The sequence below is a fragment of the Brienomyrus brachyistius genome, chromosome 1, assembly GCF_023856365.1.
Source record: "Brienomyrus brachyistius isolate T26 chromosome 1, BBRACH_0.4, whole genome shotgun sequence".
Taxonomy (NCBI): domain Eukaryota; kingdom Metazoa; phylum Chordata; class Actinopteri; order Osteoglossiformes; family Mormyridae; genus Brienomyrus; species Brienomyrus brachyistius.
Genome location: NC_064533.1, coordinates 35,455,503 through 35,480,953, shown reverse-complemented (window position 1 = coordinate 35,480,953; position 25,451 = coordinate 35,455,503). Strand labels below are relative to the sequence as shown.

The following is a 25,451-nucleotide window of genomic DNA, read 5'->3' as shown; positions in this document are numbered from 1 at the left end:
GTCCAAAGTGCATACAAATATGGTAACAATGACATGGACATCAAGCGAAGCTCAACACAAGTATATACAGCTCCCGGCAAAAATATTATTTAAGTTTAATCCTGGTTCTGCTGGCAGAAGGCTATGCTAAGCGGTAGGTTAGACTATGTGAGGCTCCCCATGGCAGGTTATATGTCTAAGACAGCAGTGCACAAGAACAAGGTGAAGCAGGAGACACTGGGAATTACCATAAAGCAGTCAGGTAGAGGGCAGAAACGACTTTCTAATGCCAGAGATGACCGTTAAATTATCCGACAGTTTCTCATGAATCGGTGGATGACATCAAGTGACCTTCAGGACAAATGGGAAACAATAAGTGCAGGTGTGAAGTGCACTGCTAGGACAATTCATACCAGGCTCCTAGAAGTAGGACTCGTCAATGAGAAACTTCATTAATGAGAGACAGAAGAGAACTAGCCTGCACTTTGCAAAAAATATATATTATTCACAAAGCATACCCATAAATTGAGAAATGACTGAAAGAAAAAGTTGTGCTGGGGTCTCAATTTTTTCCAGAGCTGTATAAAGTGTAATAAGTAAATCATTAACGGTTCAGTGTTACTACCGGGGGTCAACCCCATGCTGAATTCTGAGTGACATTTTAATCACATCTTACCACAGACATGGTATTTAAAAATGTAACCTACATCGTTTTTTTTCTCAATCAAAACACTTTTCCAGCATTTGACAATGATCAGTCTTACAATGTACTGAGGGGTTGACAATCCCTGGTTTCTGCATATGCTAGGTGCTAAATCCCACCACAGCACAACAATACAACCCGTATAAATTTAATGTTCACGAAACAAGGAACAAATGCAAAGAAGACGACACCTCCCTCAGATCCGTGTTTTTGTGAATTCTCATGGCCTTACATGGAAGACACTGAACTCAAATCACTTGCCGGCTTTAATACAAAGATAGAGACCAGTAGCATCAATAAATACCAGAAGCAGAATTGAGTCAAACCACAGGCAACAATTTAAAAGTCTTGAATACAGCAATAACAGAGAAAGTGCTGCAGCTCCAACAGACCTACAGGGTGACACTTCCTATGTGCCTGTGTTCCCTTGACAGTGATGCTGAGAAGGATGCTGGCTACCACTGTTTGTAAAACAGGGACATGAGGGAGGAACCCTGGGGAGATCGCCCCCTTCTGGAATGATGCCAGAGGCGCAGGAGTGTGCTTGTCAGCTGGAATCACATCACAGGACAGACCCAGTGTGCTGTGCGGGAGCTTCCTGCTGCCTGTGGGGCTCTGACACGGCCATGTGGCCCCCCCTCTCTGCCAGGGTGACTGTGTCACGTCACCTCGTCGGGAGAGGAACGACAATAACATCACAAAATATTCAATCCACAGTTACTCACTTCTTATATTTCATGCAGAATACTCAAGATTTTACACACAGTAAATGAAATGATTCAGTCTATTTCCTTTTCTACTGAAAACAAACTAAGACTTATAACATGCGTTCTCCAGATGACAATCATGGGTAACCTGTTCTTCCATGCTATTCTCATTGCCAACAGCGATTTACTAATAAGAAAAACTAAACATTCAAGCTATTGTTCCAGAAGGTTCCAGCCATGACCCATTGCTAAAAGAGCCCATCAGTGTTTTAATAGCCTCATGCTAAATAAGAGAGCACTCAGTGGATGCCCACACTACTCTGCCATCAACCTACCCCTACACCTCCAGACCCATCATCGTCATCTCAGGCACTTGCATAGGTGTGACGTGGAAAGAGAGCGTCTGTGGTGAGTCAGACCCTCACCATGGAGAGCGGGGGAGCAACAGCGCATCCACAAATACCAATGAAACCCACTCACATGCAGGAACACAATCTCAATTTGTGTTAGAGCACATATGCGGATACAGGGACCGCACAAACACAGGGGTCACACATATGGAGGGGCCCCAAACACACAGGGGCAACACACATGGAGCGGCCCCACACACACAGGGGCAGCACACATGCAGGAGCCCCACACACACAGGGGCAGCACACATGCAGGAGCCCCACACACACAGGGGCCGCACACATGGAGGGGCCCTACACACATGGGATTACACATGGAGGGGCCCCACACATGCATTTCTAAAACTTCAGCACAATTATGTTGCCAGCAAAAACATTCATATCACAATGAAATGACAATCACTCGTTAAGGAAGCGTTATGGATATCACTCATTATGGATATCACTCATCATGGATATCACTCATTATGGATATCACTCATCATGGATATCACTCATTATGGATATCACTCATTATGGATATCACTCATTATGGATAGCAGTGTGCCAAAAAGGTCAGATGGGCACTTTCTGTGAGCACTATATTTCTGAAGAATATTTGTAAGTGCCATAAACATACACACTACAGTAAAAGGCCATTTTCATTCCTCAGTACATTTCCATCCGCCCCACACGCAGCTGCTGACGATATACAGGTCTTCCTCTTTCTGCCATCTGCCGAGTGTTTTCAGGTGAAGCTGATGTTTCGCTACATTCTCCAAAGCACTGACTCACCTCACGTCACAATCTCACCCCAGGCCAAGTTTGAGGACTTTTTGCTTTTTAGTGGTTCACTCTCTTCGTCTCTGATGTCATTTAACACACAAGCAATACGAGATTACACTTCTTCAGAGGGACTCTGGATGACGTCCGGGATTCTGATTTTCATTTCGGGAGACGTGACTCATCTCATCTCCAGGGAAGTTACTGTCCACATGCAAGAACAGCAGCAACCGTGGCTAAATAAGCCCCAATTCATCAAATCGAGCTCCAAAAGAGAATTATATACTTAGTAACAGCAGTTACCCGGAATTGTTAATCATACATCCAGCTACATAATAATATGGCATTATCTAAGAGTTTAATGAATTATTAACAAATAAAATGGCAGCTTGCCTGGTGCTCTCCATGGTACTGAAAAGAAACAGTTTCCTCGCAACTTTGCACTGAGCATTAAATCTCTCCATCACGCAGCCTGATACAGGTGCCTATCGTGTGTAAACTGAGCCAAGACGCGACTATCATCGGCCTCCAGGTCTGTCAGCATTTACAAGGCTACAAACAGAAATGTAACCTTACGTGCTTTTACAACCTACGGTACCAGGTAGTTTTATGATTGCAGTTTTATTCTCGTTGATAGTCATCGTAACTTCTTCCATCATAATGAGGAATTACATAAAATATCGTTGCACATCATAAATCATAATAATAGCATATAAACACAGAGATGAGGAATGTGCTCCACTGTCGTGATAGAGCCGCCTTTAGCCCAGACTAAAATGAATGCTCTGCTGTTTTTCTCACGATTCCCAAACTCTTATTCCATAATAATACGAACACAATGAAGTTTGTAGTAATGTCCACAAAGCAAGTGTGGTGAAGCAGTACGATGGCCGCTGCTGGAATACGGACAGTATGCTCTTTTTACTGCGCACTGGAAATGCTAAAAATCAGTCTAATTAACTGTGGATTTCAGAGTTACTCCATTTGTGCGCACTGTTTATTATAATAATAATGATAATAATATCAAGAAGAAGAAGACTAATAATAATAACAATAATAATAACCATTGTTATTTTCATGCCAATATGAAATATATTATCTCCGATGACGGACTGTGCACGGCACCCAACCGCTCGCTCTGTCACATCGATGACGCAAATGTATTTTCACATTAAGTGTAACATATATATTAATTCTGGATGGCGCGTGTAAGTTTTTTTTGCGAAAACCTGTAGGTTATTTTCACTGCGGCAATCAACACTGGAAAAAATGATGCGCATGAACCTTTTAAAGTACGGATTGTTTTCGGCAGGAGAATTTCGGCGCGTTAGAGATGTTCCCAGAGGTTCAAGCCGCACAAATAAGCGTGTAATGTTTTTACATGTAAGAAAGCAAAGTGCGCTCCACGTGAACCTCGTCGCCAATATAAAAAGAGAGAAAACATTTTACTTAACTGGTAGATTAATATTTTTAAGAGGCACATCGGTTTGAAACCGCACGATGGTTGTAAGGGAGGTGGCAACTGTTATGGAAAAGGCATGGTGGACGCAAATGGAAAGAGCACATCGATTTAAGATATTTAGTCTTACCGTATCTGCTTGACATCCCAAGCTGGTACCAAATGGTCATTAAACACAGAGCACTCCATATCCGCGATCGCTTCATGGTACCTCCGTTGTAGGATAGGTGCCACGGGACACACCTTTATTGATGTCGTTTTTCACTCCCGTCCAAACATTAATATTATTAAACAGGTGTCAGAGGCTACAGGAGCTTGGTGCTGGCAAGGAAAAGAAAAGAATCCGCTACACTAGTGTGTGTAGATGAGAACTGGGGGGGGGAGCGGAAAGGTGACATGTACGGAAGCGAGGATACGGCGCTGCGGATCAGCAGCAGGGATCTCCAGCAGCATCGCTTTCCATCTTTTTTCGTAGCTGATCCCTATTCGGCGGAGACCCGCAATGACGTCACCACCCCAGGAAGGCGAGAATGAATGGAGTGGGGATGGGTCAGATACCGTACTGCGATTGCGATGAGAACGCTCGCTGAGGCTGAAGCATGTAGGCAGAGGGATGATAACTCCATATTTAAATAACACAGGTAATTGAACCAGGTGAAAACACGCAATTGGTCTTTTTCACCCGTAACTTGGCAAGACCTTGCAGCCAAGATTTCAGCCATTCAAGGGAATACAGGAGACAGCTGACGTAGAGAACAAGATACAAAATTTAATTCTGAGTAACATTTGAGTACTTTTAATCTGTAATTGATCAGACTTTATGTAATTGCAATAAGATATTACTGATGTTTTATAGATACTCACTGAGTCAAACGACTAAAAGGCACAGCGACGCAGGGATAGAATACATATCGGTAAAGTAAGAACTCGAAATTACTGGAGTAATTTGGTGCATTTCGGTTTCCCTTACTGATTCATTCGCGTTCAGAATATTAATTATTTTAGTTAATTAGTTGTCTAGACTAGAGGTCCCCATACAACCCAGGGTCCCCAGACCCCCCCTCAGATGGACTACCCAGTCCCCTCAATTATATATGTTATATAGGTTTTTATTTTCATTACATTTTTATTTTCAAAATACTAACATATAACTCGGCCCAGGATAATTCGCTAAAACCAAAATTACGCTCAAGCTTGCATTTTCAAACCCTTACTAATCCACCTAACTAGTTGTCTGGTTGAGTGCGAACGTTGTGTTGTGTGTGGTGGAGTTGGCAACTTTCCCACAGTATTTGAAGAATTAGTGTATCTACTTTTTAACAAAGAAAATGAACATCCGAAAAAAGGATTTTAGTTGCATTTGTTTATTAGCAGAGGCTTCTCCAGAACGTTGTATGGGTGACATGACCTGGCAGTTACTGAAAATGCTGATTTTCTTTATGTCGGTAAATTCGTTGCCTGTTGAAATCAGGTTCAGGGAGTTACTATCATACCGTGGTGTGTGAACGGTACGTGTTTCCTGGGGTTCAATATTCTGTTAGTGTTTGTGCCTGTAGTGTTATTGATACACTCGTTAAACAATTGAAAAGCTCTACCCAGCCTGCATCATTTTTTGGGGTTAAGTGATGGTGCTGGCTCTGCCCCCCATGTTCGCACGTTCTGTTCAGTTTCGGGCCTTGCCTAGTGTCCTAGGGCGAGCATCACCGCCAGTGGCCCCCCCATCTGAGGCAAATTGACCTGCTGGTTTCCCCGGCAGCCGCCTGTCACCAATAGGATTGACCGACCCTGGTTCTGATTTCATGTGGGAAAAAATGGAAACGGCTAAAGTTATGAAACTGCTGATTGACCTGCTGTTACCCTCCGGCTGTTCTTCCTTGTCATGAAATTTTTGCAGGTTGGGAATCCTTTGTTCAGATGATTTTCAGTACTCAGTGTGGTACACTAACATGGCCACTTACTGTATACACCACCGTTTCTAGATTGCTTATCTTTGGTTACTCCTGCTCCATTAATTTGAGCTTTAGCTCATCTATTTGTTGAAAAAAGACTCAGAAAAAAGATTTCCATTCTCTTTAATCGATATAAAATCAGTTTAAAAGATGAAGAATTTGACTCTGCTTCAGTAAATCATGACCGAAAGGTTGGCAGAGAGGGGGGTTACGAGACTGAGGGTAGTGCAAACAATTCCAGAGTGTAGACTGTTTCCATGACTACCTCATCAAGGTCAAACAAGTGGCCTGGAGGAGCAGCATCCACTAATCCACCGTCACCATGCTCCGGACTGTGGGGTAGAGCTCAAAGAAGCCCTGGGAAAACAAGGCGTGAGGGATGTTACAGTTATGAGCCCAGCTCATAACCTACTACTACACAGGTATGTGATGGTGGTAGCGGTGGAATACCTTAAAAAGTTGGGTGGTCTGTAGCACCCCAGAGGTACAGCACATCTCTCTGATGGAGTGCATGGCCAGTTGGGGACACCCCAAGTCCAGAACAGGCATGCCAAGTCGGGCTGCCAGAATGGGCCCGATGGTGGAACCACATGGGCTGTCATTCCTAACCAGCACATCCTGCAGCGCGGAGGATTATTCCAAGTGTCGTTACACATGCCTCTGCCAAGTTACCTCACACCGCAGCCGGGGGACCCCGAACACTGCCTTACCTGTAAGGGGATGCCGACCTGGGCAGCTATCTCTCTCAATATCGAGGCCGTCACTGCTGTCGTAGCATAGCGCTGATTACTGTTGAACTTGATAACAGGCCCCTTGAGGATGAGGGAAGGCATTCAGACATTGAGGCTACATGTCTGGACAATATCATCCAAAATATAGAAACAGAACTCATGCAAAAAACCAGAAGAGGGCAGGTAAGAGGAGGCCTTTGATACAAACATGTTCCCCTTAACGCCCTTTCGATTCCATTATTCCCGAAGAACATGCAAAAAAAAAGCATGAAATACCTTATGGAAGGCTGGTCTGTGATTATCCTCGTGTTTTTCTCTGGAGTTAAAAAGAAACACACATCAAACAGCTAAAACCAGAGAAATTTTACATTAACCCAGATACAATCAATAAGGTTAGACAATAAGTCTAAATAAGTAATCTATCAGGATATATATTTCATATTTTACTAAACTGAATGAACATGTTTACAGTTTTATTTTACTGGAACAATCCAGTAAACAATGAATGTTCTTAACTACAAAACGGTCTTTTCCTGTTTCAGTCTTAGTTTTCTTAATCTAACAGTTAGCAGTACACAGATACTTACGGAGCTCCAACTAAAATGCGTTGAGTTTTCACAATAACTGAATATTCTAAATATAGAAAATGGATCCTTAGATTGACTTAAAAATCAAATGGGTCACTGGTCAACCAGTAACGGAAGGAGAGACTGACTGGTAGTTGGGGTGGAGGGCATGGGCCATGTCAGCACTGATCAGGAAGGAACGAGGAACAGCTTCCTGGAAAGCAGTGAGGTTCTGGGGTGTCGAGGCCAGGCGTCGCAGGACCATCTCCGTCAGGTTGGACATGGCCCCTTGGGCACTCTCTGAGCCCACCTTTGGGAAGCAGGATTGGGGGACAGGGATGGAAGAGGAGCCTCTTATAAGTAGGGTTGCATAGGAGTAGAAAATTTCCAGAAACTTCCCATTCCATGGGAAGTTGTGCTGGGGAATTTTGAAAATATTCCAAGTTGGAAACTTTCCATGGGAATTACTGGGAATTAAAGGAAAATTCTCAGAATTTTGCAACCCTACTCATAACTGCAACAAAACCAAAACCGAACGCCATGGAAGGTGAGCCTCCTCCGCGATGTGATCTGAATTTGCCAGGGAGCAAACTAACCTCTTCATTGTCAAAGAGGGTCACCATGCGGACGTTGGGGTCCTTGGCTAAAGAATCCTCCAGGCAGGATTCTATCAGGGCCTGCAGCAGACCGATAAAGGAGACATAAATTCTCTGACGCCCCAGCTGAAAAGGGCACAAGTTTCCATGCTGGTCTTTTGCAAAGCATTACATAATCAGAATAGCAGGTGCTTCGCGGGCACTGTGTTAACGGGAGAGGAGCGCATCACCTGTAAGGCGCAGTAGCAGCTGTGCAGGTTATCCAGACGGGGAGAAAAGATAAACTCCTCATATAAGCCACCCAGGACCTGCACAAAACATACAGACGAGCAAAATTCAACTAATTTAATATAATTCACCCATTTACTACGTTACATTGATGCAATAGTACTTCAACAAACATTTTTGCAGGATGAGAAGGTATATCGCAATAAATGACAGTAAGTAATATGTTCTATCCAATGCCTCAGGTGTTAAGCTGTTTTATACTTTAAGCCCCAGAGAAATAAGATAAAAAACACAACAGATGTCTTGGGACTCACCGCTGGCTGGGTATCAGCTAAGCAAAGCTCAAAGTCCAGCAGAGATTCGGGCTGCACGCCCAGCTCTGTACACAGGAGCTGGATCAGTGCAGAGTGGTGCTTCTCCGCCTGACATAAGGAAAGGAGGAGAAAGACAATGGCAGGAATAGGAAGTGGAAGACCGTAGGGGATCGCAGTCTGCTTACTTTTACCCCTGACTGATAGCAAATGGCGCCTCGCAGCCTGCTTGTACATTGCTTCCCACAGATGATGCATGGGTGGCCTGTGTTTTCGCTAGTTAGACGGCAGTTTGCAAAACCGCTGCTCACCGTGCAGGAGGCGCCGCACGCATCTCCAGAAGATGCAGAACCTGTTTCCAGCTCCTCCTGCACGGCAGTGGCCAGGATGGGCACTCTGACAGAGTGGGAGGTACAGGGATGGATCAGAACCACACAGACAGCAGTAAAGTTGGAGCACTGATATAAAAAATAAACTTCTGATACTTAAAAAAAAAAAAAAAAACAGTACATACTCTCCCGTCCAAAAAAAAAAAAAAGAACCGAAACTTAATGTTGTGCAATTGGGCCTATTTTGTTTTTGCCCAAGTATACAAAAAAAAGTGCAATGAAAAGCTGCCTAATCTGCTTCTGCTCCTTTACTCACAAGTGGTTTTCCTTGTTGGGGCCGAAAGAGTCGTTAATGTCCCTTTGAAGGTGAATAGCCAGATGGGGGATCCTGAGAAGCGGACGAGGCACGTGCACCAGCCGATGGACGAGGCGCTCACCATTCTGGCATGAGGAACAAGGCAACGCGCAGAAACAGGCACACAGCAGATGGTGACAAATGGAGGACAAGCTGAAGCCCACCGACACTACACACACGCCCCATAATGACCACAATCCTTAGCCGTACCTTGACCATGACACGGCCAGCGATGGTCAGGTCCCGGTCAAACCATGTATTCCAGATTCCTCCACCATAGCATTCCACGCCAACCTGCAGGCAGCCCTGCCGCGTCTTCTTGGAGCGTGGTTTCACCTACGCACAGACACGCACACGGGCGAATGCACCTCCACTCCACAGTAATTACGACTTTCTATCACATCCTTAATTTCCAAACATTAGAAGTTTCCATGCCTGTCCTCACCTTCAGACAAGGGCTGTCAGTGTGCGCTCCAATCATACTGAACCCATTGCCAGGCTGGTACAGGCCACCCACAGCAAAGGCGATGACAGTGGAGAAGTTTCTGGTGACAAAGTACTGCATATAGGCAGAAAGCAGAAAGCATCTCACACTGATCTGAGCATTAGAACCAATAGCTGACAGCAGATTAATTGAGCTCTGGGGAGAGTTACAGGCACACAGACCTTGCTGGCTGGCTTGATGTCCCAGTGATCAGCCTCCTTCAGCTCCGTGAAGCCAGCGCCCAGAAGCCGGGAGCGGCACTGCTCCACCACTGCGAATCAGAGAGGAGCAGGGCTGATACGCCAGGAAATTAAATGCAGATCTTCCTTATTATGACACGTGATTAGAAAAAATCCTTAGCAGTACTAGCTCGTGTTAAGATTAAGATTAAGTGACGAGGTTAAACTTTGGCCATCTTGTCAGCTGTCTAATCAGCTTGTATCTGTCAAGCTAGACCTCAGTATCAATGTCCACATGAGAAACAGCACACGATCGTTACACAAAGACCATGCACAAGAAATAAAAGCAGCAGACGCCAGGACAAACTAAACATTCACCTCCAACATTTATAACATGAAACTGAAATCACATTTAGCTGTAATGTATATCGTACACGTCCAATGTAGTATACTTGTGTAAATTAAAGTATTCCTGCTCTCCTCGTAAGTAACTACAAATCCTTGTAGGCGCCTTTGATCGGCAACGACTGGAGATCAGCTTCGGGTCACTGTACCATGAAAGGGCGAAACTCCGCCATTCACGAAGTGTAGAAACTCTTTGGCTGCATTTTGTATGGCTTCTTTAGAGGGCTTCATAATTGTCGACTGTTGAGGGGAAAAAAGATGGCATGCGGAGGCAGATGGGTTATAAACTTACATGTAATTAAAAGTGGATTTGTAAATAGTTATTGTTCACGAGCAGAAATATCTATAAACGAATTAAGATTAAATTACTCAACTGTTTCGCAGTCTAGCTATAATGGACAGCTATAGCAAAGGATTCGTCATCTGAAAACATATCTTAAATGTTTTCGCTATTCGGAAATGAATCATGTTAAGCAATTTCGTCTATGAGACAGAAATACAACCCGATTTACCTAGAAATACATCGGAGAGCACCGATACGATCCTATATGAAAACGATAGTATAGATGATGTTATAATCTCACTTACGTGCATTAAAGTTAAAGCACATCGAACCATACACTTAACCAGCAAAAAAGAAAGAGAAAATCGGAACTAGCTCACAGATTAAAAAAGGGGAAACAACGGCAGAGAGTCTCCTTGCTCTGTATGCTACCAAATTTCTTGCTATCCGCCCCCTGCTGGAGAGGTGGTTCAACAAATCCTAAAAATAGTTCATTAGAAGCTATGGATGTCATGGTCGGATTGCTGGCAGGGGGGTACAACACGGGGGAAGCACAGGCACATGGTTACGTAGTAAAATAACAGGTCTGAACCCCCCCCCCCCCCCCCCCCCCGATCTATCAAGGGAACCCATTCGCAGATTTATTTTTGGATATCCATTTCGATATCCATGGGCACATGCACACACACACACACACACACACACACACTACGTTATAGAATAATATACATGTGATTTTATGACATCTGAATTTTGAACATAGTCCAACCCTGCTTCAGACATTCTGCTCTTCTATTTTTGCTTCAAATACACCCCAACGCATAATCATACTGTTCACTCTTGGTTTGCCACTTTCCAGAGATCAGACCTTTTTGAAATATATGCATATACAGTATGTATTGTGACACACACCATAAATTACTTCAGATTTATTTACTGCAAAAACATTTGAATATTTAAGCCAATAATAAAGACCACTCTATTGAAAATGTGAAAAGTTCGTATTTAGTTTATGAATAAACCAGATGGGAACCAGATTGCTTAAAGATTAAGTTATAAGTTGCATACATTTCCTCTAAATCACCTAAAAAACAAAAAATAATTTGATGGCGATTCTTAAAAATGCAAAGATGTTACTCATCATCGACGTCTTCATAAAAGAGCTCTTATATGTAAATACAGAAGCACTCATCTCTCTGTAATGACAGAGACTGGATAAAATTCACTGAGTTTCTTTGCTTTCTTTCCATCTGTCACTTTTGAACTGGTGGTGTTGTCAGGGTCTATGGGGGGCGGTAACATCTGCTTATGAGGTAAGAGGATGAAAGCCCATAGTCAATCTGCTCCTGTGCTTCACTCAGAGTCTCTAGGGAAAATCATTCATTACCACGGTAGACATTGATCTCGTTTTACATTAGAAGTTTATTTTACAGTACAGTCTTGGCATACCGTGGTCAGTATTACTCCAACAGTGTGGGCTTTACTAATATCAGAGGTAGGCCTGAGATCAATGAAGAACGTGTGCTTTAATTGCATTGTACAAGGTATGTCCCTAATATCTGCTGTGCTAGCATGTCAGCAAAGCAGCAGCTGAAGAGTTAAACAGTCCTGGCTGTTTGCCCTTTGTCTCCCTGTCCCATGCATGCTGGGGTACTCAAAGGGATGACCTTGTTCCAGCCCAGTTTAATGATTGTTGGCTCAGCTATTGGCTCAAGACATCCAAAAAGAGCTCCACTTAACTTTAATTTCATGAGTTTAGGAGTCTCTCTTCAGAGTCAGGGCATGATTATTGTTCCTATGTGATTGAGTGAGAAACACAAGCATGCGGTTTCTACTGACAGGTATCTCTGTGATTTTAAGCTTTCTGGTGATTGCATTGTCTTGTGTTTCCCAGCTAAGGTCTTAGGGACGCACAGACGGTCCATATTTTTGCTCCCTCTCAGCTCTCTGCCAGACAGTCCACATTTTTGCTCCCTCCCAGCCAATACGTGGACTGTCTGGGGGTCCCCAAGGACTGGGTTGGAAAACAATATCATAGGAGAATATCACTGTCGTTCCACAGCTGTGGCTCAGGGAGATAAGAAGATATTGCTGTGGCGGCTCACGGAGTCCATTCCACATGAAAATGATCGCTATCATGAGCCATATGTTGCCTTCCTCCAGCAGAGAGCTGCATCTCAGCCCTATTATTTTTTACTTCATATAAATATTTATGTCAAGTTATATATCTTGAAGGCGTGACTATTTATAGTTATATATGCACACATAATAGTTTGTGGGATTTTTCATATCATTACATCACTTCGTAAATAACACAAATCATTCGTAGGCTTTTAGTCGACATTTCATGTTAAGAGTTCATAACGTTTAAATATCTGGATTCTTGAGCAAAACAACAGTGAGATGCCGAAGATGCTGAGCTTTAGTTTCTCAAGGAAATTCCTAAACAGGCGTTACTTTGAGCCCCGTTGCTCAACGCAAGTGAGATTCACTCTCATTCATTAGAATCTGCTTTTATCTGCTTTCCTTCACAGAACCCATGACGTGTACAGAACTCCCATTTCAGTCCCTCTGCCTTATATAGTGGCAAAAGGCACGGCTGGAAGATGATGATGAGAATGAGAAAGAATGAAAGGAAAAGGTTTGGCTGCCGCTGATGGTGGCGGTGTTTACATCCTTTGTCAGTCCCTATCCCTCCCTGAGAAGTCCCAGAGAGTCAAAGTGCTGACACTTTTTAGTCTGTAAGTCTATATATAGCAGTGACACCAGCAGCTGTGAACAGTAAAACTTTCTTTAGAGTCTATCTATTGAAGTCTAACCCTTACACATTTACAGTATTGTTTCATACTTTTTGCAGCCTTTCTGAACACTGATGCGGGAACTTCAGTAACCCATTTGTGGCCGTGTGAAGTAAACTAACCAGTGTATAAGTGTGATATGCAAGCTGTTAAAAAGTTACTTAGACTGTTGCAGCACTGAAGGAGCATGACATTGAGATAGGATTCCGAACTGTGTTTTGAAACGGTAGGATTCAACAGCTGACTTTGAAGGATGTTGCAGGGAGGCAACAGTGAAGTTTGCAAAAACTGTGTTTAAATATACTTTACTATAATTTAATACAACTCTATCAATCAATGCACCTGAGAAGAGAAACCCGGGGACCTGGGGCGGCTGGCTGGATGAGGGGCTCCTGGAGCCCCAAGGTCCACCGAAAGCAGTGCAGAGGACTGGATACCAGGGCAATGGGCCCGAAATACAAGAACAATCCCATTACTATACAGCACAGATGTAGCAGAACCATTCTGGGTATTACTGTAGATTTTTGGTGCATCTTCATTCTAAAAAGTCCCAATAGCCTGTAAGTTACAAACATTCATTTCTTAAAATGAATTCTCATTATCATACATTATTTGAATGGTGCTGGGCTTCCAAACAATTTATAGTTTTTTTCTTCTTCATGTTCTTTGATTCTGAATGAACAGGTGGAACATGGATGGAAGGATGGATCGATCGATCGATGAATGGACTGACAGGCGGATGGACAGAAGGATGGATGGATGGATGGATGGATGGATGGATGGGTGGACTGACAGGTGGATGGACAGAAGGATGGGTGGATGGATGGATGGATGGATGGATGGGTGGATAGATGGATGGATGGATGGATGGATAATTGCTTATCCTGGTTAAGGTCTTGAGCTTGCTTTATTTCAGCTATAGTTACTGGTCATCCCTAAAATTCTAGGACCTTCAGCGATTCGTAGCCCCCTAAGAAGACTATAGGCCTTCAGCAGATGGTCTCAGTTATGGAGCCCCTCTCCTGTTTGTTTAAATGCCACGTAATTCCCGGATTGGAATGACATAATCATCAGCAGCACTCTGTTTATCCTGGCGGGGCAGCGTAATGCGCGCTGCTCCGTGGGCAGCGCACTGCTTCAGGGTGCACTCGGCTATCCTCGGCTGATACCTTTCCTTTTTAAGGAAGGTTACTCAGACCTCCCCGCGGAGAGGAATGCTGTGTAGATGTTGCGAGGATGACAGCAGGTCCCAGGGCTACAGGCACCTCACGCTCACATTGCAATGCTGTGATGTCAAATCAGTATCCAGAAACGTGACAAAAGGTCGTCTTTTTGTCTGCAGCTTGGTTTGTTCATCTTCATTTCATTGATTCACTAGACCTTACATTTGTCAAACCATGTCTGCAATGCATCATGTGTGTGTGTGATTCTATGTGTAATATATCCCATGTAGACATATACTGTAGTTTTTCTTAATCAGTGAGCCATGCCTTACAGCACAGTGCCTCTTCCCATCCTTTGTTTTCTTCATGGCTTGTAGAGAACTTTATAATGTTGTTGGCCTTAAACTTTCACAAGAAAGGTTTAGCAGACTCTCTTTCTCAAACACAAGCTAATGCATTGGCTGCTAAAATACACTATATCCAATACCGCCAATGAAGTTACAGGACCTACTTCACTGTCCCCATATTTTTTCCCAGGCCAAACTATATCCTGTTCCTCATGATTGATGGGGCAGCCCCGAGTTCTTGTCTGTTGTGAACCAGTATGACTATGACAGCTGACTGTGGGGATTGAGGGAACAGGGTGGGTGAGAACTGAAGCAGGGGGTGGGCGGCAAAGAGATTAAGGAAGCCTGAAGGGGAGGGAGGAAGGGGACATTGCTACAAATAGCCAGAGCTGGAGCTACAGTTCCTCACTCTGTTACCCTCCTCAGTTCATCCAGCTTAGACCACCAGCCAGCAAGCCGCCACCATGAGTAAATCCTATTCCTCTGCCTCTCAGTCGTCTTCCTCCTACCGCCGCACTTTCGGCTCCGGCATGTCTCCATCCGTAGTGCGTAGCGTCTTTCCCGGCCGGGGTTCCTCCGGTGCCTCCCATATGTCATCCCGTGTCTACGAGATGACCAAGACCTCCTCGCCCATCTACTCCAGCTATCGTTCCTCTTCCAGCTTCGGGTTGCCTGCCTCCCGCTATGCCGGTCTGGGGGAGACCCTGGACTTCAGTCTTGCCGATGCCATGAACCAGGATTTCCTCGCTACTCGCACCAATGAGAAAGCTGAGCTCCAGCACTTGAATGACCGCTTTGCTAACTACATCGAGAAGGTGCGCTTCCTGGAGCAGCAGAACCAGGCCCTGGTAGTGGAGATCGATCGACTGCGCAGCCGCGAGCCCACACGCATCGCCGACATATACGAGGAGGAGATGCGGGAGTTGCGCAGGCAGATTGAGGCTCTGACCAATCAGAGATCCCGTGTTGAAGTGGAAAGGGACAACCTGGCAGACGACCTTCAGAAACTCAAACTCAGGTGAGGAGCAGGAGTGAGGGTGCACTAGAGGTGGGAGGGAAGATACACTCAAAAGTGGAAGAAGACATTGAGCATCAACTCTCAAAAGTCATGTCACCTTTTGCAAAACCAAGAGTATATCAGTGAGTGGCTCCAGAGATCCCATTATAACCTGATACACATCCCTGCTGTACCACAAACCAGTCATGACCCTTGCATGGATGTGAGAGCATCCTGGGGCTATCACAGTATCCTGTGCTGCTGTATATTTGAGATTGTTGGTCAATGTAAAGAGTAATACACTCACAGATCAGGGTGTTATGTAACCTGAATATGAGATGGTGTATGAGGCCAAGTAGCCCACAGCCCCACGATCCTACTTAAACTTCCTGAAAGTAGGGTGCAGAAAGGGAAGTGATGAGCTAAGAAAAGGAAGTGTAGGTAAGTGTCTTAATTTCATTCTACTCAAGGTTTAATGCAGGACTACTCACAAAATTGATTTTTTTTTCCAGGAATGATTAAAGGCAAAATTAGGCTTAATGCTTAATAATTACAAAATGTAGTCAATGGTCAGTGGTAAATCAATGGTAAAAACTGCATACATTCAGTCATCATTCAGAGATAAATGTATGTAGATCTTTGAATGATAAATGTAGGGAGGAACAAAACCTCTCTTATTGTTTGCTACAACTGCTCATGCAGCATGTCCCATTACCAGCTCCCATGGCTAAAAGCTATTTTTGTTGTATCTTCTATGATCATTTGCCGCTATGGTTTTCTTTCTTTCTAAAAATACTCCCTGTCACCTTGCCTGTGAGCGTGACAGTTGTGCATGTGCCTTTGTTTATCGCTGTATGTGCAGTACGTGCATTTATGTGCAGGTGTTTATTGCTGTATGTGCAGTACATGCATTTATGTGCAGGTGTTTATTGCTGTATGTGCAGTACATGCATTTATGTGCAGGTGTTTATTGCTGTATGTGCAGTACGTGTGTTTATGTGCAGGTGTCAGGGAGCATTGCTGTTCCCTATGGTGCTTCACTTTATATGTCAGGTATTTTACTGTGGATGTCATTTGTCCCTCCATTAATGACATCACTAGATCTGTTTTTGAAGTTTTTGGGTCTGGCAGCACAGTAGTTTCTTTCCTCTACTCCCTAATAGAATAGCAGTATTTTAATCAGTGATTAATTTATTCCTGGGGAAATTCAATAGTTTCCCCCAATCTCATCTTTCTCTCCAAGAGACACACAGACATGTATACAAGTGAGAGAAAGATTGGGGGCCACAAAGCAGGATAGACCAGCATCCAATGCCCCTGGAGAAATAGGCATTAAGGGCCCAATGGTGACATCACTCTCTGATTTCTGACATGACTCTCTGATTTCAACCAGAAACCTTCTGATCATAGGCACAAAGTCCCAATCCACAGAGCTACACCATGTCCCCAAAATGTACTTGCATACGACAAAGCTCAAAGCAACACAAAACCAGTGAACTTTGACAAAATGTTCCACACCTGAACAAGGTCCCAACTAAACGAACACGGCAATGACTCAAGGGCATATTCCCAAAGCTGTGTTGACTCTCAGTTGTCCTGCATGTGTTTCTAAAATCAGGCTGTTACCACTTCAATGAAAAACCCATGGCTGCACAACTGATCATCATCACCATGACAGCACTCAGGGCTCACTTCCTATTTGGGAGTTGGCTGCATCTCTGGCCCAAACCCCAGATACTTCCTTCTTCAGGCTCTGGAAAATGTTTGTGCTTGAGTGGCCATGGTGGAAGTCCATAAAAGGAAGCGGCTGAAGTGAATGGAAGTGAGGATGAGGAATGACAGCATTGCCTATCTTACTCTCCGTCTTGCTCTCTTATTCTCTACCAAAGAAAGGGGAACGGAAGACTTAGCAGTGACAGAATATAACGATTATAAATGCTGATGTGTTTCTGGGAAGTAGATTTGCAGGCTGTTTCATTGTAAAAGCTCCATACACTATTGTTGTTTTAAGAGATAGATTTAAAAACATGCATAATATAAGGCTGATCAGTGATATATATCCTGGCACGGGCAAGATGGCTGATTACCTAGACATCTTCTGACCCCCCCGTCGGCGCCGGCGGTGAAGCTGGCCTAGTCCACATGGGCTTTGACCCGCACTGAAGCATATGATAGCCGGTGCCAAAGAAAGATGGACGGAGACGAGGTATAGAGGAAGACACCTTTATACTGTCCACTGTGACCAGGGGTTATAATTAGCATGACTGCACTATAGAGAAAGACGGGCCAGATGGTCAGGGAATCTGATCTGTCTGCTGAATAAACGCCTCCTGACTGTAGACACCTGATCGGTCGTTGGGTACTGGTGAGAGATACACAGCTCCATAATATCACTCCCATTCTCCTGTGGGGTGAGAAAGTAATTCTGCTGCCCATGCTAACCACCTTCTCCTTACCGGCACACAGCAGCAGCTCTAGAGAGCTGAATGTGCTGCAGATTTGTGAAGAGACACAAGGAGTCATAAACCTTGTACTTATGAATGGCCTTTATCAACTGAAGCTGCCTTTATTTTCTTCCCAATGATCTGAAGGTTGCAGGAGGAGATCCATCTGAAAGAGGAGGCAGAGAGTAATCTGGTTGCCTTTAGAGCGGTAAGGTCTAAGATGTTGGCACTATAAGGATTTATAACAATATGAATATAATAGATAATATGCATAAATACTATTTACACTATCAAGCACTTCAGTCAGTGATTTCTCCATGTTCTTATACTTTAATAAACATAACACATAAGTAAAACAAAGAAAATACATTCAGTGCTCTAATTATCTAGATGATCTTACACATTCACCTCTGATAGGATGTAGATGCTGCCACATTGGCCAGGCTGGACCTGGAGAGGCGCATTGAGACTCTGCAGGAGGAGATCAACTTCCTCAAGAAGATCCATGAAGAGGTTAGATACCTGTCTGTCCTATATATGCCCCTTAAGATGTTTTCTGAACTGCCTGTCAGTCTAAAGACAAATGTGTCTATCATCCATCCATCAATCCAAATATTCATCTTTGATCCATTATTCAGAGAAGCCAGTTGACCGAATTGCATGGTTCTGGATTGTGGGAGGAAATCCACGCAACATATAGTACAGTAGGGAGAACAAGCAACCTAATGCCATGTAGAGGCAGGAATTAAAGCCCAAAATGCTGGGGATGTGATGTTATGAATTTGAGCATAAATATACATACAAACACACACAATTGAAAGCAGCACATTTGATTGACTCTGTTACTGAAGGTAATGCACCCGCAAATTCCGTATCATCTGAGAACTTCTGTAGTTGATACAGGTTGTACCAAATGTTTAAGGTGTATAGAGATTCTATTGAACTGATTATGTTAGGAAATTCAACGAACATGATGCTTACGGTCCCGCCAACCTTGTCAAGCTGGGGGTACATAGACACAAATAGACACACAAATAGCCTAGGTAGACAATAAGCACAAGGGCAAGATCCTTTTCATCTCCCAGACTTCTCGAGGCTTTCATTTATTTCCTTTTTTTGCCGTTTGCTTACTCTCTGTTTCAAGGAGCAGTGAGACAGCACCAGGCACATGTAGGGCTATAATTAAATGCTGAGGGAGCAGCACATAGTTGTGGGATGATGGACAAAATGCTCATTTGCCGCTGTTACGCTCTACTTGCTGTAGATGAACGCTCCACTTACACTGATAGTTTAAATAGAATAAACCCACTTCCATCTGTGCTCACCTCCGGGGGGGGGGGGGGGGGGGGGGGGGACGCTGAACCTGATAAATAAAAGATGTGTCTAGAAACTAGAAATCTGGAGGCTCACACCTAACTCTCTCTCTCTGCAGGAAATCCGTGAGCTGCAGGCCCAAATGCAGGAGACGCAGGTCCAGATCCAGATGGACATGTCCAAGCCAGACCTGACAGCAGCCCTCCGGGACATCCGGGCCCAGTATGAGGGTATCGCTGCCAAGAACATCGCAGAAGCTGAGGAGTGGTACAAGTCCAAGGTGTGAGAAGAGCGGAAATGGCTGCGAGCCACGTTTGCTTGGAACGGGCCTCATCACTGCAGATGTGTGACCGGCAACAATGTGACACTAGTTTCTCGCCTGCGTGCATGATTGATGGAGTGAAAGCATGCAAATACAGTGGATCTGCATCTGACTCAAGTGGAACAATAAATCACTTCCCACCCTTAGGTTTCGGATCTAAACCAGGCCGTCAGCAAGAACAATGACGCTCTGAGGCAGGCCAAACAGGAGTGTATGGAGTTCCGCCACCAGATCCAGTCCTACACCTGTGAGATCGATTCTCTGAAGGGCACCGTAAGTTCCCATGAGTCTCCAGTCACTCCGGTTCCACACCCTCACCAAACCCCAACCCTGGCCCTCTCCAGTCTGCCCTCTCCTCCATTCACTTTTAACGACTAGTTGCTACTATCCCTCCTTCCCGCACCATCCCAGCTCCTCTAATCTTCCTGCCTCTGATTCCTCCTCAACAGAATGAGTCTCTAATGAGGCAGATGCGGGAGATGGAGGACCGCACGGGCCGCGAGGCCGGTGGATACCAGGACACGATCGCTAGGCTGGAGGCTGAGATCGCCAACATGAAGGATGAGATGGCCAGGCACCTGCGGGAGTACCAGGATCTGCTCAATGTCAAGATGGCTCTGGATGTGGAGATCGCCACCTACAGGAAGCTGCTGGAGGGAGAGGAGAGCAGGTGAGGCAGGTGTTAGGAGGCTGGATGCCGCTAACAGTGCCAAATCTGCTGCTATTAAAAGCTGCCTATCAGACGATGTACATGCAATACTGTACAGAAGCATATGACATGGATGATGGAGGAAGGAATGGGTGTTTTATTAGGGATGTTTTTTTTTCTTTTTTGTGGTAACATGGACGGGGCAGCATTAAAATAGCAATAATAAGTTAAAAACAAAGGCAAAGCTGACACATGGAGAATAACGAAAGAGAAAATGAATCAATCTGCACACTGGTGCAAAAATCAGGGACGACAATTGTGAGTGCAGAGATTAGGATGAGTGTCGGGGGCTGCGTCCAAATCCAGTGACTAAATCCTTCAAAGGACGCGGTCTATGAAGGCGAAACCTATCGAAGATCGAACAGAAAGCGTTGTCAGATGGGAGAGTCTAACCTACGGATAATTTCCTATTTGTGTCACCGGCTGTTCCCACCCTTACCTTTGAGTCACGAAGCGCCGCTCCTATCTCATAGCCGGGACACGCCCACTTTACCTCTGCGCAATGAATCTTAGGATATGCTGGGTAGCGAAGGACCCTTCGGGTGGATGCCTCATGATTTGGCAAAAGAAGGACGCATTTCTAGACTGCATTTGAAGGACCCTTCGAAATTGGACAGCCTTGTCGCACTGCTGTTATGCATTCAAGTCTGCAGCCTTAGAAGGATTACTGATGCCCCAAATACATTGTCCTTGATATCATAGCAAAAACATGACTATTTCACCTGTCCACCTGATCTATGTACTATTTTCCATATTTATTTGACACATCTGTATGTTGATGAGGCAGTTCATCGTAACGTCGCTTTACACTTTACTTTTCTGTTATCTCCAGGATTGCTATCCCCATGCATGCCTACTCCACATTGAGCTTCCGAGGTGAGCCCATGTACACCTTACAGAAATGAACCTTCATCCTAAAAGTGTTACTGCTGTTCGTTCATATACACCATCTCATATTCGATTTCATTAAGTGAGGGAGATTCAATTTCATTTTCGAATAAATGAAAAAGTATAGTTGTGTGGATCGTATCACCACCAGAGGTCGCTATTTAAAAGCTTATTACCTAATTGGCTTTCTGCTCCTTCCGTAAAGCAGGGGCGCTCAGTCCTGATTCTCAAGTCGCAACGTCTGCAGATTTCAGCTGAGCTCTTAATTACCGAAGCTGAGCTGTTGCCTGAATGAATTATTAGTTTTAAACAGCAAAAAAACAAAAACGGGACAAAGATTTAGTGGCATCTCACACCACTTACCCCGGTGAGGTATAATCCATCCGGGTCCTTCCCTGAGTAATTTATAGCTTAATTGTTCAAGAAATAACATAAACTCATTATTCGTAATTGTCTAAACGGGGAATTTGGGAACATTGGTATAGGATTATTAAAAATGTTGCATCTTCTCAATTAACTTATGTGGTTGTATGGATTTATTTATTCAATAGTTCAATCTAAGTAAAAAAAAATCTAACAGAGTTTAACTGCAAAAAACAGGAACACACTATATATAACCTGAGAGGAAAGGAGTTTTGCAATTGCTCCTGTCATAATGAAACCGTAATCAGACATTATTTTATGCTAAGACTTTTTTGATCATCAAGTATGTTCTTAGCTAAATAGCTACATAATATAAGACTTACCATTTTTGCATTTTTTAATATTTTGCTTTTTGGACACCTGTCCCTGTAGAGACCAGTCCTGAGCAGCGCTCATCGGAGCTCCATTCCAAGAAAACAGTTCTGATTAAGACCATCGAGACCCGCGATGGTGAGGTGAGTCCTCTGTGGATGCTGCAGTGCCTCACTGCCTGTCTCTTTCATCCTGCTTGGAGACACATGTGGCAGCAGTTTTCTGCTCAAAATACATCGTTAAACCCAGAAGGATCACCTATAGGCAAAGACTTAGAGTGTGTTGTTTCATGGAAATTACCCACTATCTCAGGCACCTCTACGTCAACTGTACAGCAGAAAGAGAAAAGGGTTAATGACGAGGTAGCTGCTGAAGAAAATGTCACAGTGCACAGTACAGGAAACCAGCAGCAGTACAGATAGTTGGCACGGTAAAAAAAGAAAGGCATGAGAAAATAATGGCGGTAGCCTACTGTGTAAAACTCACTATGCTCTTCGCTGGTTTATTTTAACTCAGGCCAGCTTCGGATAGAAGATGGGGACTCGTAGAGTCGTTGTGTAAGTTCTGTTAACTTCAACCCGTGTGTACCCCATCCTATTCCGGTACTTACTGTTCCACTCCCCCACAACTGTTTGTGGACTTTCTGAGTAACACCAAATCCCACGGTGAATTCTAAAGAGTTCTTAACCCTGCCGGAGAGCTGATACATGTGCAGATCTCGTCTGCTTCAGTGAAGCACCCATGTGCTCCAGAAAGCCCGCGCCCATTACTGCAGAGCTATTCTCGGCGGTGCCACTTGGTAGATCAGCAGTATTGTGCCCAGAATACTTCCTTAGAGCCTGTACACAAGCAGCTTGCAGCTGGGTTTTCAGCCATGTGCTCTCTATCGTCTCATTTAGACCTGGGTTTGGGGAAACACCGCTTCCTATTGTTCTATTCTGAATCCTAATCTGAGGTAGATTGTAGAAGGGCTTTTAGATCTGACAGTGCCATGATGGATGAAGGCGGGAGAACAGAGGACGGCATTTACCGTCAGGTCCTTTCAAAAGCTGATTCTCTGGCTGCGGGTTTGTTCGTTGTTCTGTTGAAGCATTCAGCTATCTATTTATTCTGCCTGATGGTCTCTCTCTCTCTCGCACGCTCTCTCATCAGGTTTAGACCCAACTAACGCTTTACTTTTATTTGCAGGTCGTCAGTGAATCCACACAGCACCAACAGGATATTATGTAAGGCAGGGACGCAAGAAAACAGGAAAAAAAAAGCTAAATAAACCAAGCATCCACTTTCCAAATTGGTCTTTATTTAACAGGAAAAGCATGCAACCTTTAGTGCACATATGTAAATCACTCAGTCATAAAATCATCACTTGGTATCAATAACAGCAAGTAAAGAACGGGAAATATGACCAAAGTAAGTCACAGCTGAATGTGCTACTGCTTGTATGTGTGTTGAACTCTTAGAATATTTAATATCTTTCAATATTTAAAACCTCTAATAAATATTTAGTCTTCAGATAACCTAGTTGTGCAGATTTTATATCCGTTTAACTCTAAGACACTATGTTACACTACATAAAATCTGTTTTTTTTTTCTGCACACAAATGCAAGTGTAAAGTGGACTATTGGCTAATTGGAATCGATTCTAAGTGTTTGTTGTTTCAGCCTCAAGGCAGAATGCCAGCCTTTAGCTACGGAGTCTCTAACAACAATGGCTCACGCTAACTTAGCTGATTTAGCCGCAACTGACTTTCAGTACAGAGCAAGAAGCTGCCAAGACTGATCCAGCTTGAAAAGACAGTGAGATGAACTCCGAGTCCTGACATCTCCTCCGTCCTATTTTGCATGCCACCTTAATGGCCGCCCTGCAGTGCATCACCTTTATCATTACCGCAACAGAAAGCTGTTGCCAGACGCGTTCTCTGCTTCTGTTGCCTAAGATGTCCACTGTGCTTTACAGCAGGTTTAGGACGGAGGACACAACAGGGGCCCCATGTTACCGCGGCATATTACTCTGCTCTGCCCCCAAACATACTGAGTATAAGAATGAATACAGAAGAGCTGGGGTTTATATTTATGGCACATAACCCAGAGCGTGTGCCTGTCACAGCACAATTTATTGTCTGATAGCCAAGATTCTGATTGTGCTCAAGGAGGGCTGTTGTGTGGGGCTGGTGGGCAAAGATTGTTCTGGGAATGTGAGATTATTGAGGGAAAAGTTATAGATCTTTGAGGCATATGAGATTTGGTGTGTTCTGAGAAAAAATGAAATGGAATATCTAACTGACCAATGAGAGCAAGGATGGGAAATTGTGGTTCCCAGTAAATAATAAACACAGACATTGCTATTTATCATCTGATTATGTTGCTGTCTATTTGTCTTTGTTCTAAGAAAATGGGGAAGGGGTCAGATTCCTTGAGGAAAACAGGAAAATGTCAGGAATATTATCCAATGGTAGAAACGGTGCAGGATATATCTGGCATAATATGTTTCATTCTTCCTACTATAAATTTAACAAGCTATAAGCATTATGTCTAATTTATTCTCTCGATAATACAACCTTCTTGTATTAAATATGCCTATATAAATCTGATTTTCCAGGACGAATTTCAGAAAATTCTTTTCAAATAGCACAGCGTCTTCTGCTATGTGTACAGCTGAAGTGAATTATACGGCTCCATGTTTACACACAGGCATAGTTACTGTCTCTAAGGATGTGTCACTTTCCTACTGAAAGGTCAGCAGTGTGGCCAGTTGTCACTGCAGGACAGTGTGGGAGCATCGGCTGTCTTTCTGAAACTCTCTACAAGCGGGCAAAGGGTCCAAATCAGTTAGTGGAAAAAGAAGGCAAGCAAATCAGAACTGTGATCTATCACCATAGTCCAAAAACAGGCATGAGGTTCCAAAGCCGACCTTGGGAATGCTGAGCGAATAAATAAATGCGAATCCAATACCGAGACAAAGAGCATGAAAACCAGGGGTCTGTATCAGGAAGCCGGATCTCGTGCTCAGCTGGATAACTCGTCAGATTGACAGTAAGGTACCCCAGTTTAAATGGACTTTATCTTCCTTCACTTACATTTAGCCCAGACTACCTTAAATCCGATAAGTTATCAGGCTCTGCAAGAAATCCAGGTTTGCAATACAAGCCCCAGGAAAGCAAACAGAAATTATACACAAAACATCCACTTACTATGGCAGCACACTCAGTACATCACAAGGCACAGCAGGTTCTTTTAATCCATGCCAATTAATTAGTATTCAGGTGAGGTGGTGTGGTTGAACGGCTGCTTTGCTTCT

At 44.0% G+C, this 25,451-nt stretch overlaps 3 protein-coding genes across 6 annotated transcripts in view; 1 reads left to right on the top strand and 2 right to left on the bottom strand.

The window, feature by feature from the left end:
• LOC125731587 (receptor-type tyrosine-protein phosphatase-like N) overlaps positions 1-4,496 on the bottom strand; it is a 29,333-nt gene extending 24,837 nt beyond the window's left edge. For both annotated transcript variants that reach the window (XM_049005890.1, XM_049005891.1), the window contains exon 1: positions 4,151-4,496. In XM_049005890.1, the coding sequence (XP_048861847.1) occupies positions 4,151-4,226 (76 nt within the window). In that variant the 5' untranslated portion in view covers positions 4,227-4,496. The remainder of the gene's footprint in view (positions 1-4,150) is intronic.
• A 1,580-nt stretch (positions 4,497-6,076) lies between these two features.
• Positions 6,077-10,885, bottom strand: LOC125748796 (aspartyl aminopeptidase). Of its 2 annotated transcripts, none has more exons than XM_049025426.1 (15): positions 10,742-10,885; positions 10,303-10,393; positions 9,752-9,840; positions 9,531-9,644; positions 9,296-9,421; positions 9,047-9,171; positions 8,713-8,797; positions 8,405-8,512; positions 8,093-8,170; positions 7,863-7,943; positions 7,416-7,576; positions 6,977-7,016; positions 6,680-6,781; positions 6,420-6,587; positions 6,077-6,326 (listed from the first exon to the last, which is right to left on the bottom strand). In XM_049025426.1, the coding sequence occupies exons 1-15, from the start codon at positions 10,769-10,771 to the stop codon at positions 6,276-6,278; spliced, it is 1,449 nt and encodes a 482-aa protein (XP_048881383.1). In that variant the 5' UTR covers positions 10,772-10,885; the 3' UTR covers positions 6,077-6,275. The 2 variants fall into 2 exon arrangements, with proteins under 2 accessions (XP_048881383.1, XP_048881394.1); XM_049025437.1 differs by having other exon boundaries at positions 10,666-10,841.
• Positions 10,886-15,127: 4,242 nt separating this feature from the next.
• LOC125748725 (desmin-like) lies at positions 15,128-24,510 on the top strand. Of its 2 annotated transcripts, XM_049025238.1 has the most exons (10): positions 15,128-15,762; positions 18,333-18,393; positions 18,603-18,698; positions 19,618-19,779; positions 19,969-20,094; positions 20,271-20,491; positions 21,363-21,406; positions 22,214-22,296; positions 22,670-22,710; positions 23,342-24,510. In XM_049025238.1, the coding sequence occupies exons 1-9, from the start codon at positions 15,209-15,211 to the stop codon at positions 22,682-22,684; spliced, it is 1,362 nt and encodes a 453-aa protein (XP_048881195.1). In that variant the 5' UTR covers positions 15,128-15,208; the 3' UTR covers positions 22,685-22,710; positions 23,342-24,510. The 2 variants fall into 2 exon arrangements, with proteins under 2 accessions (XP_048881195.1, XP_048881189.1); XM_049025232.1 differs by lacking the exon at positions 22,670-22,710.
• Positions 24,511-25,451: the final 941 nt, after the last annotated feature.